Raw genomic sequence first — 14,777 nt, 5'->3', positions numbered from 1 at the left:
ATTTTTCTGTCACAGAGCAGGAAATGCAAATCACAGCAAAAATAGCACAGCACAAACACCCCATAAAGAGAGAAAATCATCTCTGCGGCTCGTCCCAATGATTCGTAAGTCATGCTAAGCACTCCAGACATTAGCAAGCTAATGATGATAGCGCGTGTGTAAGAAATATTATGGCGCGATTGAGAGTCATATGACAGTGCGATTTTTTGTCCCAACTTGTGTTGATGGAACTAAGAAGCCCTTATTCAACAGATGCCTCATTGCATCAGGGAGGAAACTAACAAAAAAATTAAAAAGGGAGAAAGAGGACAAAGAAGACGCAAAGAGCAAGCAAAAACAGAGAAGTGCTTTTAGCCAAAGAAAGGCATTACCATTTAAAAAGGGGTCTGGGGTAAAGTAAGAGACAGAAAATGTGAATATATGCACATCTGCCTATGTAATTAATCTCATTCATAATTCAAAAATCCATAATTAACATACCACATGCATGCCCCGTGCATCTATATCCCTCCCTGGCTCTTACTCCAATTCTTGGGCACATTTTGGTTTTGCTCTTTTTCTGGTCTTCAAATTCCCTCCTTTGCATTCAGTCAGTCCTCTTCATCTCCATGGAAATCTCTTCATTTTCCCCATCTTCTTCCTTAATCCCTAATCCCTCCATCTCCCTGCCCTGTCTGGCCTGCTCCCGCCTTAACACCTCACTCCATCCCCACTTGCCTTCACCCCTCCTTCCTCCTGCTCCTCCTCCGCCCTCCACGCAACTCCCCTGTCTCCCTTCCCGTTTCAGATTTTCTTTTCTTTTTCTGCTCCGTCGCTTTCAATTCCTCAAGGCCTCTCTGTGGTGAATGGCTAATGGCGCCCCGCTGTGTGGCGGTGAGACGAAGAAAGAAAATGAAACATACAGAGAGAGAGGAGGCGATAGAAGGACAGGGACACCAGATTTCCCTCCTGATAATGAAGTCTTCAGATACTACACCTACTACCGACAAAGCTGGCCTCACAGATCAACCCTGTGCCTTAACTATACAGACAACCGGAACAGACTCCCACAGAGAAGTGGCAAATTAATGTAAAACATGAGAGTAAAAAGGAGGAGATGGAATAATAAAATCTCCACACTAAGATGGTGGAGGGGTCTTCGCAGAAGATTGTTAGTCCAATCACAGCTCCTTGACAAGTTTGAAACTCTGCTACATAAATCCGGGTAGGAGAGAGGGTTGTGTGATGGGACCTTGAGGCACACAGAAAGAGAAAAGAGAGAGGTGAGATATGGTGAGAAAATGAAAGACAGAAGCATCTTCTCCCTTCAAAAGTCTTGCAAGCTGACAGAAGATCTCATAGCGTTCAGAGGCATCAATAATGTAGGCTCTCTGACGGCTTGACTTGATTCTCTGATGCTGAACAAGACCTCTTGTATAGGGTTTGTCCTCTTTTGATATATCATTTACAGCCCATTGGAGTATCATTAGAGACAATCAATACTCTAGATGGTTATTTTTGCCTCCTTAGATGGGGTATGTGCAGCAGTGAAGGAAAAAATCTAAGAGAAATATTTATTTTATATACGAGTTGTACCAGATACAGTGTTTGAACCAGAGCATGCCACTGTGACAATATCTCCCTTAAAAATGTCCCTTTACTGCAGCATCCCTGCACCCAACGGTCCCCCATAATACCGAGGGCAGGATCCATGCTGTTAGGAAGCTTCGAATCTTTACTGTGTGTCAAAGCATGCGTAACTGCCTGTGTTTCATTCTGAAACCTGAAGCATATTTCTATACTTTAGGTATATTTTCTTCCATTTTAAGTGCATAAACTACAGTGATTGTGCGTTAGGTTCTGAGTTCTGTCAAAACACTGGTGACCTGAGGTGTCCAGTGGCTCAGTGGTAGAGCAGGTGCCCCATAAAAACCGGCTAAAAGTCCTCACCACAGTGGCCCAGGTTCGACTGACGGAGGACTGTTGCGTTAAAATTGAACAGCTGTATCAACATCTATTCGTAAATTAGCCAAATTACAAAATATACTGTTAGCTGTTTTCTGGTGCACTTGCATTGCAAGCCAACTGCTGTAGACACTGCCAATTACATTTTTGGGGAATGGAATACCACTCAGAATTGTTTTGATATAAAACAAGCTGTGACTGACTGCTATTGCCAAGAAATAGTAAATAATAGTCAGAATCCCAGGTTCTCATTAATATTTCAATCACTTTCATCATCATCTCCAGATATTCAGAGCTGAGCAGCATTTCGTCCTGTCAGTCTGTGAAAATATAATGTAAGCTAACATTAGCTCAGCTGCTAAAGGGGAAGCGGAGATGTCAATGATCAAATGATGTCTGATTTCTTAAGCGTTAAGAGTCAGACATGTGACATAAGTTGAAAACTAGACAGCAGTCGTGACCAAATAAAGTTCCATGGGATATAATGACAAGAGGAATGAAAAAATAATTTCTACTATCACATTATTATCAATGAGAACTGCAGTAAATTGGTCTATTTTTCTAGAAACAGAGGAACTTTGCAGTTGTCTTCAAGTAAAGTGCCGATGAAATATTTCACACAGTCGAGTTCTGATGAAAGGAGAGACTCCTTAAAGTCTAATTTTAGAGTAGTCTAAAACAAAATAAGTCTAAAACAATGTCTAATATAGTATTTTATAGCAGTCACAGGGTGTACATTGTCACTTTTCCCCTTTGAATGGAGCTGTAAACTTCCTATTAAAGTACTGCTGGGCTCATTTAACCCCCTCCTGGACGATCTTGGATCAATTACTGCATCCGAATGAGCTGTATAAAACAGGCGAAACAAAAGTAAAAACAAAATGTTGCATTCTGAAGCATCAAGCCATAAGGATAAATTACTTTAATATTAATTGGAACAAATACCAAAAGTCAAGCATCACCAGCCACAACCAACTTTTTCCCCCTGATGTGGCATTCTGGCAACCTTCTCCTCCAAGGATAAATCGAAAATCCTAAAAGCCCCTCAGAAATTAATTTTCCGCCCTGGAAATACTTTAAGATGAGATGGTGGATTTTTTTGACCTGGTCAGTCAAGACCACAGTCGGTGACAAGCTGAGAAAGTGATGAAGTGGCTAGAGATAAGGACTGGTAGGCGAATAAATGGGATGTGAGGGTGCAGTGGTGCCCTTGCTGTGACGGCACAGCGTCAGAAGCACTAGTTCAAAGAACCAGGCAGCCATCCGGCCCCTGGAGCAGACTGCGAGGGCACTGCCAGGGTGGGAGTGTGTGTAATGCAATGGGAGTGTGTATACAGTACGTGCATGAAAACAACAAATGTATCTCTCTCTCACACGTGTGTGTGTGTGTGCGTGTGCGTGTGCGTGTGCGTGTGTGTGTGTGTGTGTGTGTGTGTGTGTGCGTGTGTGTGTGTGTGTGTGTGTGTGCGTGTGTGTGTGTGTGTGCATGCACACGCAGCTGAGGGCAAGAGGGCGGGGGCTTATATTAATCATAAGCTGTCAGGCTGTGGGTCTTGCACTTCAAACGAGATGGTGCAAATCAAAGTGTGTCTCTGAGTCGCGTGTGTGTGTGTTGCATACAGCGTTGCCTCTGAGGGAACAAGCTGAGGATCAGTGCCAGATTTGGTCGCCTGTGGTATTTCTGGCTTGGACACAAGGGCATTTTAAAGTACACACACACACACACACACACAAAAATCAGAAACATTCCGATGCAGATATTTGCATAAGTCCGGCATGCTAATACGGCACACACACTCCGTTTGGACTCTCATGCACGTATAATGATGCACAATAGCTTTCTAAGCTGGCTTTGGACTACACTTTCCTGTCTCTCCCTGTCACACACACATTCACAGTCGGCTACCACCACTCAAGTGAACTCAGCATCCCAAGAACACAACCCTGCCATCAGTCAATCTGTCAGCTTACGTGTGTGTGTGTGTGTGTGTGTGTGTGTGTGTGTGTGTGTGTGTGTGTGTAAAGTGACAGGGGGTTTGAAGGCACAGATGCCCCAGGTCCTGCTTTATAAGTGGACTTTAGAGTGGTTCAAAGAGAGAGAGAGAGAGAGAGAAAGAGATGAAGCCAAATGAGAGTAAAGAAATTTAAGGCTCAAAAACACTTCTTGTTCCAGATTCTCTCATAAAAACCAACCAGTCCAATGCATCAAAATCAAAGAGATGGCAAAGAGAGCGCTCTGAAACCCAAAGGACCTCTTGAAAAAAGAAAAAAGAAAAGGGAAATGGAGACAGATAATGGGAAGGGATTGCAGGGTTGTACTATGGATGGAAGTAAGAGCTGAGATATAGTGTATATGAGGAGAAGAAGGGGCTGGAGATTGGGATTGGGCGAATGGACTGAGAGGGAAAAAAGGGTGAGGGGGAAATCAAAAAAAGTGAGCAAATGGGAGAAAAAGGAGATATAAAGACAAGCAGTGAGTGTGGGAGAGGCCAAACGGATGAGGATAGAAGAGAGGGAAAGAGGGAGAGGAGGGTGAATACAGGAGGATCAGGACAATTAGAGTGAGGGATCAAAGGAGAGAAAGAAAATGAATAGGAAGAAGAGATAAAATAGAGGAAAGAGATACTTTGAGATGCCTCTCAGCCCTGACAACACACTCACACTTTCTCTCCTTCACATGGGAGGAAGAGAGAAGGTCAGCAGTCACACTTCATAGCCCTTTCTGCCATGGGCTACGAACATGTGTAATGATAATCAAAAGAAAGCGCAGCCCTAATTACAGCACAGAGAGCTCACCATGCACAGTGAGATGGTAAATCCTGGACACTCGCAGAGAAGATTACTCCACGCTGAGCATCTTGTGGGGAAAAGAAAATTGCGGATGATGCAGTGGTAATGTTTGCCATAACATAGAATATGGAAGTGTTGTGTTGAAAGAACAGAAGATTCTGCTGCCAGCGCGGGCTGTCACTGCTTTATGGCTTTGCACGGCTTTCTTTCACAGTCCAATGCACAGCTGGAGTCTGCAAAAAAGTGTCTTTGGAGCTGAAAGCAAGGCCTGGTTTTCGCCATTTAAAAAAGGTACGAGTTGATTATGTAATTCAGCGAGCGTCTCATGCTTTGAACTTTGTTTTCCACCGCACATAACACCCTAACCCAACTTAAAAAACAAGTTTATTCAAAAGTGGGTTACACTGTGGCTCAATTTTAGCCTCAGTGATGATCTACTGTCCTGCAGTCTGAGTTGTCTTAAATACGAACATGTAGGGTATAATAATCCTGGTTTTAATCTGAACTGGAACCATGAGTGTTCTCCTTCCACAAATCTTCTATTCTTTCAGGCTTCATTGTGCAATTTATAGTGAAAAAAACAACAATAAAGGATTACCACCTATGGGGTTGGATGTATGCCTCCACCAGCCAGTCAAGTTTACTTCGCATCCAAACTGTCCAGGTTTACATAATACTATATATGCAGGGAAGGCTTTGAGGGAATTTAATAAAAAGGTATTAAGATTATTTTTGGTGAAACGTGGAGGGTTCACACACCATCTTCCACCTGAGAGCACAGACGGTTTATACAATCTCCCCAGCTTCAAGATTAGTGTCACTGATTCAGTATCCGACCAAATGTCTCCCCTTCTGTTCCTGAGTTGAATAATGGACAGAAACAGGATGTCACAGTGAAGTTGACCTTTGAAGTTTTGGATAGAAATTGTCATCACTTCATCATTGTATCCTGTCAAACTTTTGTATGAAATGTTGTTATAATAATAAAGCGTAGGAATTCTTGTACAATCTTATACAAAAAAAGCATTTTGTTCTAAAATCTAATGGTTACATCATTGAGTGCAAGTGGACATTTGTGCCAGATTTGGAGACATTCCTCCCAGGTGTTTCTGATATATCGTGTCACAAGAATGGGACAGACTGATGTACAGATGGACAGGCGAAAGGACAACCCGAAAAGAGAAAAGCCTCTGGCTGGTGCAGAGGCATAAAAATAAGACTTTGGAAATCTTCTGGGTTATTTCTGAGCAGTTTTGCTGCTTGGCTGTGTGCTGTATATCTTTCTGCGCCTACAAATCTAAGTTGTCTAAAGGTATTCTGGGAAATGTTTGCTTGAATTGCCAACTAGTTACACTCCATTTCCATCAGTCAACCAAGACAAGGGAAATACATTTCAATCAATCAGTAATTGGATGAAATGAAGCAAGATCCCGGAAAGTAGACACAAATCAATTAAGATTATTATTGTAATTATAGAGTATACAGCGCAGGTTTGGGCTGCAGGTTTATTTCATTCCACAGTGAAACATATTGATGCTAACAATACAACCAACAGTTTGATCTACAGTCATTACTGCGGTTTAAGAGGGCATCATGGACACAGCTCTCCTGTCTTTATCAATGGTTTGATTTTGATTAGACACAAGAGAGCATCACAAACAACCACAGCAGGGCCAGTGAATAAAGATCCTGCCTGTTTAGCTCGAGCTACTCTGGCCATTACTTTCTATGCTAATTGGATCCTACATTTCCCATAATGCAACCAATAGTTTCACTTCATTAACACCACCTCTGCCTAGTAAATGCCAGCTTTCCATGAAAACTCTGGAGCCTCCAAGCACAAGACAAGATAACCGCGAAAACATCATCTGGGTTATTCCAGAGCCACAGGAGACGCTATACAACCGTTTTTACCGGCTGAGTGGTACACTTGTGGTCTAATATGAGAAATCTAAATAAGTAGACTTCGATTAACATGACCACCATTGAATCACTTCAGTTGAGCACAGGTCAGTGATGTAGTTTACACTGGATAGAGCACTGAGGAACAGAGGCGATTAAACAATTCCAAAGAGCGGTAAGACTCAATCATTTAAAGGATGCACTGCGAGGAGACTGAAAACGGTAATTCAGGCCGATGAGGTTTAAAAAAGAATACGTGGAGGAAAAGAAACATACTGTAGAAGCTTAACGGATGGGGAAACAATAAAACAACAACAAAATTACAATAACAAGCAAAGACAACTGAATTCAGGAAAATGAGATTCCTGAGGAAGAAAGATGATGATGCTTCTACGGACATGAGGCAGACTGTGCAGCCAGTGAGCGTTACACTTCTTTTATTTACTCGTATTCCCTCTTCCATGAAATGTACAGAGTAGATATAAGCAGCGGTTGGGATTATAATATGGTGAAAGAGAAACAGAATATTAAGAAAGTAAAAAGGATACAGAGAAGTCCTCTCAACCATTAGTAGAGCACATTTTGAGCTCTGATATCTCGCTGAAAATTGATTTGTACATTTCTAGCATTCGTTTGTTCCCCGGGTGAACTGCAGTTTTCAGAACCATCATGCATCTTTTCAGGTGGCTTCCTTGTAGGAAATTAGCAGCCGAAAAGAATAAAAAAAATCACAGTATGTGTTAAACTTTCCATGAGGAACACACAGTTAATAGCACCAAAAATCTGATGACTTTGTAGTAAGTTATCAACTATCTTACGTGATCAGAGGGAATATCTATCTATCTAAATGTTAAATTGCCTTACTAAATATTTTATTTTTTGTGTCTATGAATAGTCCAGAAACTCAGATGTGTAACAATAACGAAAAACAAAAAGTGTAGTTTTACTGTAAATGGGCCTTTTTACCAGTTGGTAGAGGCTCATAATAAAGCTATTCTTGATTTTCTGTTGTTGAAGCCCAAAGAAACTAAAATGTTTTTTTCTGGGTTAAGTAAATAAAGAGGTTCATGCATAATTTATTGAGAGGATTAACGCAACTTTAAAAAGTGACTGCTGACTATAAATCATAATTATTTATAGTTAAGTACTTGCGCCACCTTTCTAAATAACAGCCCTGCTGTAAACTTCCCAAAACATACACACTCAGTGAGCACACAACCACAGCCGAGTCTTTAAATGCTGCAGCACACTCACCCTCAAACCTCAGTTCAACCAGAGTTTCGTGAGTGGGACCTCTGCATAACTTAAGCGCAAATAAGTGTCTGAGTACGCTTTGGACTGTCAAACAGTCGCAGTCTCAGCCAGGAATAAGCCCATTATTAGGTGGGAGCAATGGAAACGCAGAGTCAACAGAGGATAAAATGGAGCGACCGATCGGGATAAATAAGTGGCGGAAGACCCAAATCGGCAACTGGGGCATCACAACACATCAGAGATTTCCTTCCCCCTCCCTTCCAATACTCCTTCCTCAATTCCCTTTCCTCTTGTGGGGTGCCATCCCCTCCCTTTCCATCACAACCACCCACTCCTCCCTCCTGACCTCCCTCCCTGTCTCTCTCCACTTCTCTGCCTTTGAAGATTCTTTGTTTTCTGAGTTGCTTCTAATCTTCAAATAGTGCGATCTAATAATGACCGTTGTTGTGTGTATGCAGGCAACTTTTGATGCACTGAACCATGTGTGTCTACTTATATGCCTCCTGCACATGTCAAACTGTACACATTAGTGTGCGTTTGTGCCTGCATGCCCCGTGATGGAGACATGAATGTTGATGCTCCCCAACGCATTGCCCTGGGTGCCGTTTGGATGTCATGCTGAGTCCTCCCTGCGTCTGTCTGAGATGGGTTGAGGGCCCTGTGTGTGTGTGTGTGTGTGTGTGTGTGTGTGTGTGTGTGTGTGTGTGTGTGTGTGTGTGTGTGTGTGTGTGTGTGTGTGTGTGTGTGTGTGTGTGTGTGTGTGTGTGTGTGTGTGTGTGTGTGTGTGTGTGTGTGTGTGTGTGTGTGTGTGTGTGTGTGTGTGTGTGTGTGTGTGTGTGTGTTTGTGTGTGCGTGCGTGTGTGCGTGTGTGTCGCAGCATGATGGCTGGTACAGGCAACACACACAGACAGCTGTATACCAGCAGCCTCCGGAGGAAAAAGGGAGGCAAAAAGAAAGAAAGATATAGAACAAAGACTTGTGTACAGTACAGTCAATATAAACTCAATGTAATGTATCATTTTAAAAAAACAAGTCAGAGGAATCACAATGGATGCTGTGATCCTGTTGGATGAGGGATCCACATGAAAGGGAGGATGAAGGTAAAAGAAGGCCTCACCTAAGCCTTTAGGCTTAGAAAAAAGACTAAGTTTCATCTCTGTATTAGAAAGCAATCCCAAAAATAGTCCGCTTTCCCCAACTATCACATTGATATTTTCATGCATGAGTGACTATTGTGTGCACAATACCCAGAGAGTGAAACAAACAGTCTATTTACAAACTCCCTCATCTGTTCACCCTTCATATATCCAAACAAATGTATCCATTAGTGAAAAGATTGTCTTTTAGAGGAGCAGACCTTGACAACAAGCTACAATGAATGCTCAGATCCACCACCACCACCACCACCACCACCCCCCTCGTCTCCCTTCCTTTAAAGAATGTGGAGCAGCAGCAGCAGCAGCCAAGGCCCATTTGGATAGTAAAAAACTCTCATAAGGCAGAAGCCTAATTGAATTGCTTCTGATGGAAAGAGGAGCTCTATACCCTTTTACAGGTTTGAGTAAAGATGGAGGGAGGAAAGAAGGGCATAAAGGGGAAAGAGAGAGAAAGTGAGAGGCGACTGGCGTGGGGGTGGTGGTGGTGGGAGGAGGGGGGTGATGACGGGGAGGAGAATAATCGAGATAGACAGATAAGGAGGGAGGGAGAGGAAACAAAGAGAGGAGATGACAAAAATAGAGGGGGGTGTGCTAATGATGGAGATAGATGGAGGTCCGGGGGGTAGATGGAGAAGAGAAATAATAGCATAGAAGGGAAAACTGAGAGAAGTACTGATTAATAGTTTTGATTCACTTATCAGCTTGTCTTCTTTTTTGTCTTTAGGGGAGGAAATGAGCCCTCTCCTGTGCATAGAAACTGTATGTGAGTAACTGATCAGTCACTAATGTGGCTGACTAATTGACAATTTCTCAATAACAGAGGTGGCCTTGGCTAGCACAAGCTCCTTGAACACATCTCAGGCTGCCCACACACCCTCTGGCATACAAGCTTCTTCTTCAGATATATTAAAAAAAACAATAAATGATGCTTCTGTATGTCAGGCTTACACACACACACACCAAACCCTTGCCTTTGGCATTAAGGCCATCCTGCCACATCTAATAAACTCTGAGGATGGACTCGGCAGGCCATGTCCACTTTGCTCTGCTTAGGCATCTGTCTTAAGCCTGATTTTCAACACGTCTGCTGTGTGTCTCTGGTAATCTGTGGCTTCTTATGGCTCATTCAATTTGTCGCAATTAACTTCCATTGATTTCTGTTTGTCTTCAAGGAGTCAGTTCCATTCTGTTTTCATATTAAACACCTAACACGTTGAGACACTGTCACTTTAACAATGAATATCTCTTCCAGGTGACCTGGTGTGACAGGGGGGTGGTTGGGTGTGAGAGTGTTGGCGTCACTCACCAGGATCCTGTCCTCTGTTTTGCCGCTCCTGGTGTCCTGCTTGATGGCTCGCACAAACTTAATAGCCTGCTTGTCCAGCATCTTCCTGATGCTCTCTGGAGAGAAGAGCAGAGGAAAAGAGTGGTAAAACAGGAGAGCCACTTGCATAATGTAAACACATCACAGAATGAAATGTGCTGCCCTGAGATGCACTCGCAGAAACACTGTAAAAAGCTTTTAGGCGAGCTAGCTATAAATTCAAAATATACAGCTGACACATACAGAAGAATGAATGATGGAATTTTAGAACAGCATCGACTAAAAAATATATTGTAATGTTGAGATAGCAAATCTGCTTAAAAAAGAATCTGCATGAAGGGTCACTGAATGGTTTGATTTATACAAACAAATGCTTTGATATGACCTTCACAAATCACCAGAACACAACCCATCTGAACATTTTGTCAGGCAGCACTCTCCACCATTCTCACATCACAACCCCAAGAGTGGTTGACTTTTTACACATGGTCTTCATCAGCACATTACATTTGCTTAAGGTCAAGAATGAACTGTCAAGCTCAACATTCAAGCCAACCTTGATGATCCTAAAAAGTGATTAGAATCATTTATCTGCAACCATTTTGATAACTGATTAAAATTGTGATGGGCACTTTTCACCATTTGCTTCCTACTTTTACAAGCCAAGCAATGAAGCTGTAACCAAGAGATAAAAGAAAATAACTTCTGTTGCAGACCGCATCAATAAAGTAAGTAGCCATGGAGATGAGATTGTTTTGTCAACCAAGAATAATGTTCATCCCTCTAGAGTCCCCGACTTTCAAAGTTGTCAGTTCTCTGCATTGTCACACTACACAACTTGTTTTCTCACTACCAGTCTGACCAGCGACTGGCAGGAATCAGGAATCCCTGTGCCTGGACTCCAAACTACATCTTCTCACAAAAGCAAACACGAAACTGACACAGGACACAATGTAGTATTATGAGACAGGATTTTTGGATGTCCACCAGAAACAAGCGCTCCAAGCTGTTGTTCTAAGACAAAAAGTGTAAGCGGGTGGTGTTGTGTTCACAAAATGGCCCGTTTCCACACGTCTTTACAATGGAGCCTGTTCCTCTAGGTACAACAACAACTGTGGTCCATCACAACACATACAGTAAAGTTCCTACTGTTACACACAAGCCCTCCTCCCAGATGTCCTCTCAACCTATCTTGTGCTCGCTCACATTGGCTGTAGCTCCATGACAGACTCCCCTATATCTAGAATGTGTCTGCCAGGCACACCGATGTGTGAGCGCCAAGCCAACGCCCACTTCCCTCTGATCTGGGGATTTTTTTAGGGAGCTCCAACAACTGTGGCAAAATGGAAAATCCGGGTCAAAATCCCACCGTGTGAACTTGGCACTAGGGAGAACTACTGTGTTAAAGACAACACGTTGTATTAAGCCTTTTGTTGCTCCAGAGGAAAGTGTGTGAAGTCTGATAAATAACCTTAAGTGTTGTCACTTGAGGTGGCATTGGTTGGAGTTGAAGTCTACAGTTTGCCAATGAAAAAAGATCTGAGTTGGTGGAGTAAAAGAGATGATAATTCTGGATCTGCTGCATCTATGTGTATCCTGTTTGTTTCCTTTTTAGAATCAATTGTGAGTCCAACAACACTAAAGGAATGCAACGCTAAATAAGTGGAATACTCTTTGCCAAGCAGCACTGAAGCTGTTCTAGAGGAATAATAGTAAAATGTACTAATACAGTGACATTTGATAGTATAGTAAACTGGACATCAGAGTATTCAGACTTGATTTAGGATGGGTTTTGGACCTGTTCATTTGGAAATTAATTAGTGACTGTTATTGGTTGGGATGGGGCAAGAATCATTTTTATTGCATGGTTGATAAAACACACAATAAGTTAAACATTGTCAATTTTAATTTTGGGAATATCATGAATATCCTCATGAGTGACTTGACTAGAAATTTGACTGCAGTTTACTACATTTTTTCCTCTGATCATAACATTAATTTGACCACAGGCCAAGGGTAACAGTTCAAATTAAACAGTTAAAGTGTTTGTTGCATGTATGATTTACATAGCTGATCAACAAGAAAAATTCAAAGTTTGATCGTTTCATAGGCTCTCTATGATTGCTGCAAGTGTGTTCACCTTATTTAACATTGTTTGTTTTTCACCTTTGGTTTCTTAACCAAATGTAAGGTGAAATGATTTCAGTGTGGTTTAAGAGATAAAAGTATTTGTTGATGATCATCGGGATAATATCGGGAATTGCATTTATTTTGGACAGGATAATTGTGACATGAAATTTTCCTATCACGCCATGCCTAATTATGGGGGACCTTTTCTTTGAACCCTTTCATCCAAATTAACTCTGCAGTATTTGAATATAGTGGCGTATGAGAAAATGTGCCCATATCTCAGTAGAATCACAAGTTGATGCTGATGATGCTGTCGCCGTGTTCTGTCTTTGATCTTCAGCTTAGGGATAGAGTGGTGGATTATTCCTTTAAAGACAGCCACACAGGGGTGAACAGTCACAGAGGCGAGTAGACAGCTACAAAGACACAAACTTGAGGACGAACACACACACACACACACACAACCTCTAGCTGAAGAGGACTCATAACTGGGCTATTTTTAGCCTCAGAGAAAGAAGCAGCCCAGCTCATCTCAATGGAACCGACCACAAGATCCAGAGCTGCAATCTTTAGGGGCCTCTACACCGCTCCACCCCACCACACCACACGGCCCTGCCGAAGCTCACTGAACCGCAACAGAGACCTCCTCCATTTACATACCCTCCACAATAACTAACATGCAACCTGCTATTCACAGACACAATGCCAACCAATATTGTCAGACTGCAAACACGCACATTTTCCTGCAAGCTGCGTGACATTCACAGTCCACATTTAAAGCAGGGGCCACCTGTGCTAAATATGAGCCCACCAGATTGGAGAAACAGTGCATCACGCTGTGTCAAGATGCTCCATTGTGTCGCAATCTCCCAACTCTCACTAACTGCACACCCCTAATTCTCACTTTCCACATCCAGCAACAACCATGAAGTTGGCTCTCACACTTGAGTGAGCGGGGAGGACGAGGCAGGGATGGGGTCGGGTGGGGTCGGGTGGTTGCAGGATCAAACCAGCAGATCGAAGGAAGGATCAGCCGAAGACAAACAGAGAGTTATTGACGTTAATCCAATCGCTTAAACCTTTTAACACACTCGGCGGCGCCCCCAAGGCCTGCCGGTGTGACCTCAGCATCTGCTCCCAAATTTGTGGAGAGGGGCAGGAGGGGTGAAGAAGAAGAATCAAGATAGATAGATCAATTCCTTCTCGTATCCCCACTGCCTTTTTGACACTTTGATGGATCTGGCCGCTCACTCACACCCCCCTCCCATCTTGTCCTCCATTGGCAGGTGTGTTAATGGCCTAAAGCCGCCTGGATCTTATCACCGGGCCAGACAGATGGGGCTTGACCAGGTTGAGCTGGTAAACAGCAGAGATTTAATTTGCCTCGTCTGGGTAATTAGTAGTGAGAGATACACCTTACACCATATTATCCAAACATGTTGGTGTGTTTGTGTTGTTCTGCCCAGTCTACCCAGCAGAGAGGATCAGTGTGTGTGTATGTGTGCAGATGAACCCATGCTGCCTGCTGCACTAAAGCGCTCCCAGTCGCACAATAACTCCCACGCGCACACATGCAAAAAGAAAAAGAAAGACACGAAAAAGTCCTGGTGAATACACATGAAAGCCACGACGCGCTCACATCACGCACGACAACACTTCGAATATAACTCTGACAGCACTACGGGACCCCTGTGCGCAATAAATCCCTCGGTAGATCTTTATGTCGAATCAATCGGAAAGTGAACACTCCCGCTCCGATATCGATGAGATTACAATCTCCACCGGCTCCAACAGCCATTAACTCTGACTTTGCCTTGGGAGGCATTTCCTGCGCTCGCCTGCAGCGATAACTCCCGCGCTGGTAAACTGATTTAAAGAGAAGCTGAGTAAAAACAAACTAACCCCACGCTCCCCGAAACACGCCCTCCTCCTACCTGAGAGCTTTAAACACAAACTCATTCTCGAGCTCACCTGTGATTTCTCTGCTGACGTTGGCGAAGCCCGCCGCTGTGGTCTCCTTTGAGGCCATGGTGCGCTCCTCACGCCGGTCCAGCCCCTTCTCCTTCCTCCACTCTCTAATGTCCCCTGCTCACTTCAACTTCGACCCCCCTTTTTCCCTCTCCCTCCGCGCCTGCAGGTGCTACGGGCGCAGCAACAGTCCGGTCCGTACAGCGTGATGTGAGGCGACACTGTGGCGCGCACTGGCAAATACCCGAGGAGCGCCTCCGACTTCAGCAAAAGAGGGAGAGGGAGAGAGAGAGAGAGAGAGGGAGAGG

General features: G+C 43.4%; 1 protein-coding gene across 1 annotated transcript in view; it reads right to left on the bottom strand.

The window, feature by feature from the left end:
- Positions 1–14,565, bottom strand: part of carmil3 (capping protein regulator and myosin 1 linker 3) — an 81,010-nt gene extending 66,445 nt beyond the window's left edge. Inside the window, exons 1-2 of the mRNA XM_083928998.1 lie at positions 14,473–14,565; positions 10,354–10,448 (exon numbers count right to left, since the gene is read on the bottom strand). Coding sequence (XP_083785124.1) covers positions 10,354–10,448; positions 14,473–14,530 — 153 coding nt within the window. The 5' untranslated portion in view covers positions 14,531–14,565. The remainder of the gene's footprint in view (positions 1–10,353; positions 10,449–14,472) is intronic.
- Positions 14,566–14,777: the final 212 nt, after the last annotated feature.

This window comes from Echiichthys vipera (genome assembly GCF_963691815.1).
Source record: "Echiichthys vipera genome assembly, chromosome: 15".
NCBI lineage: Eukaryota > Metazoa > Chordata > Actinopteri > Perciformes > Trachinidae > Echiichthys > Echiichthys vipera.
The sequence above is the reverse complement of the archived record's forward strand: the minus strand, read 5'-3'. Positions and strand labels throughout refer to the sequence as shown.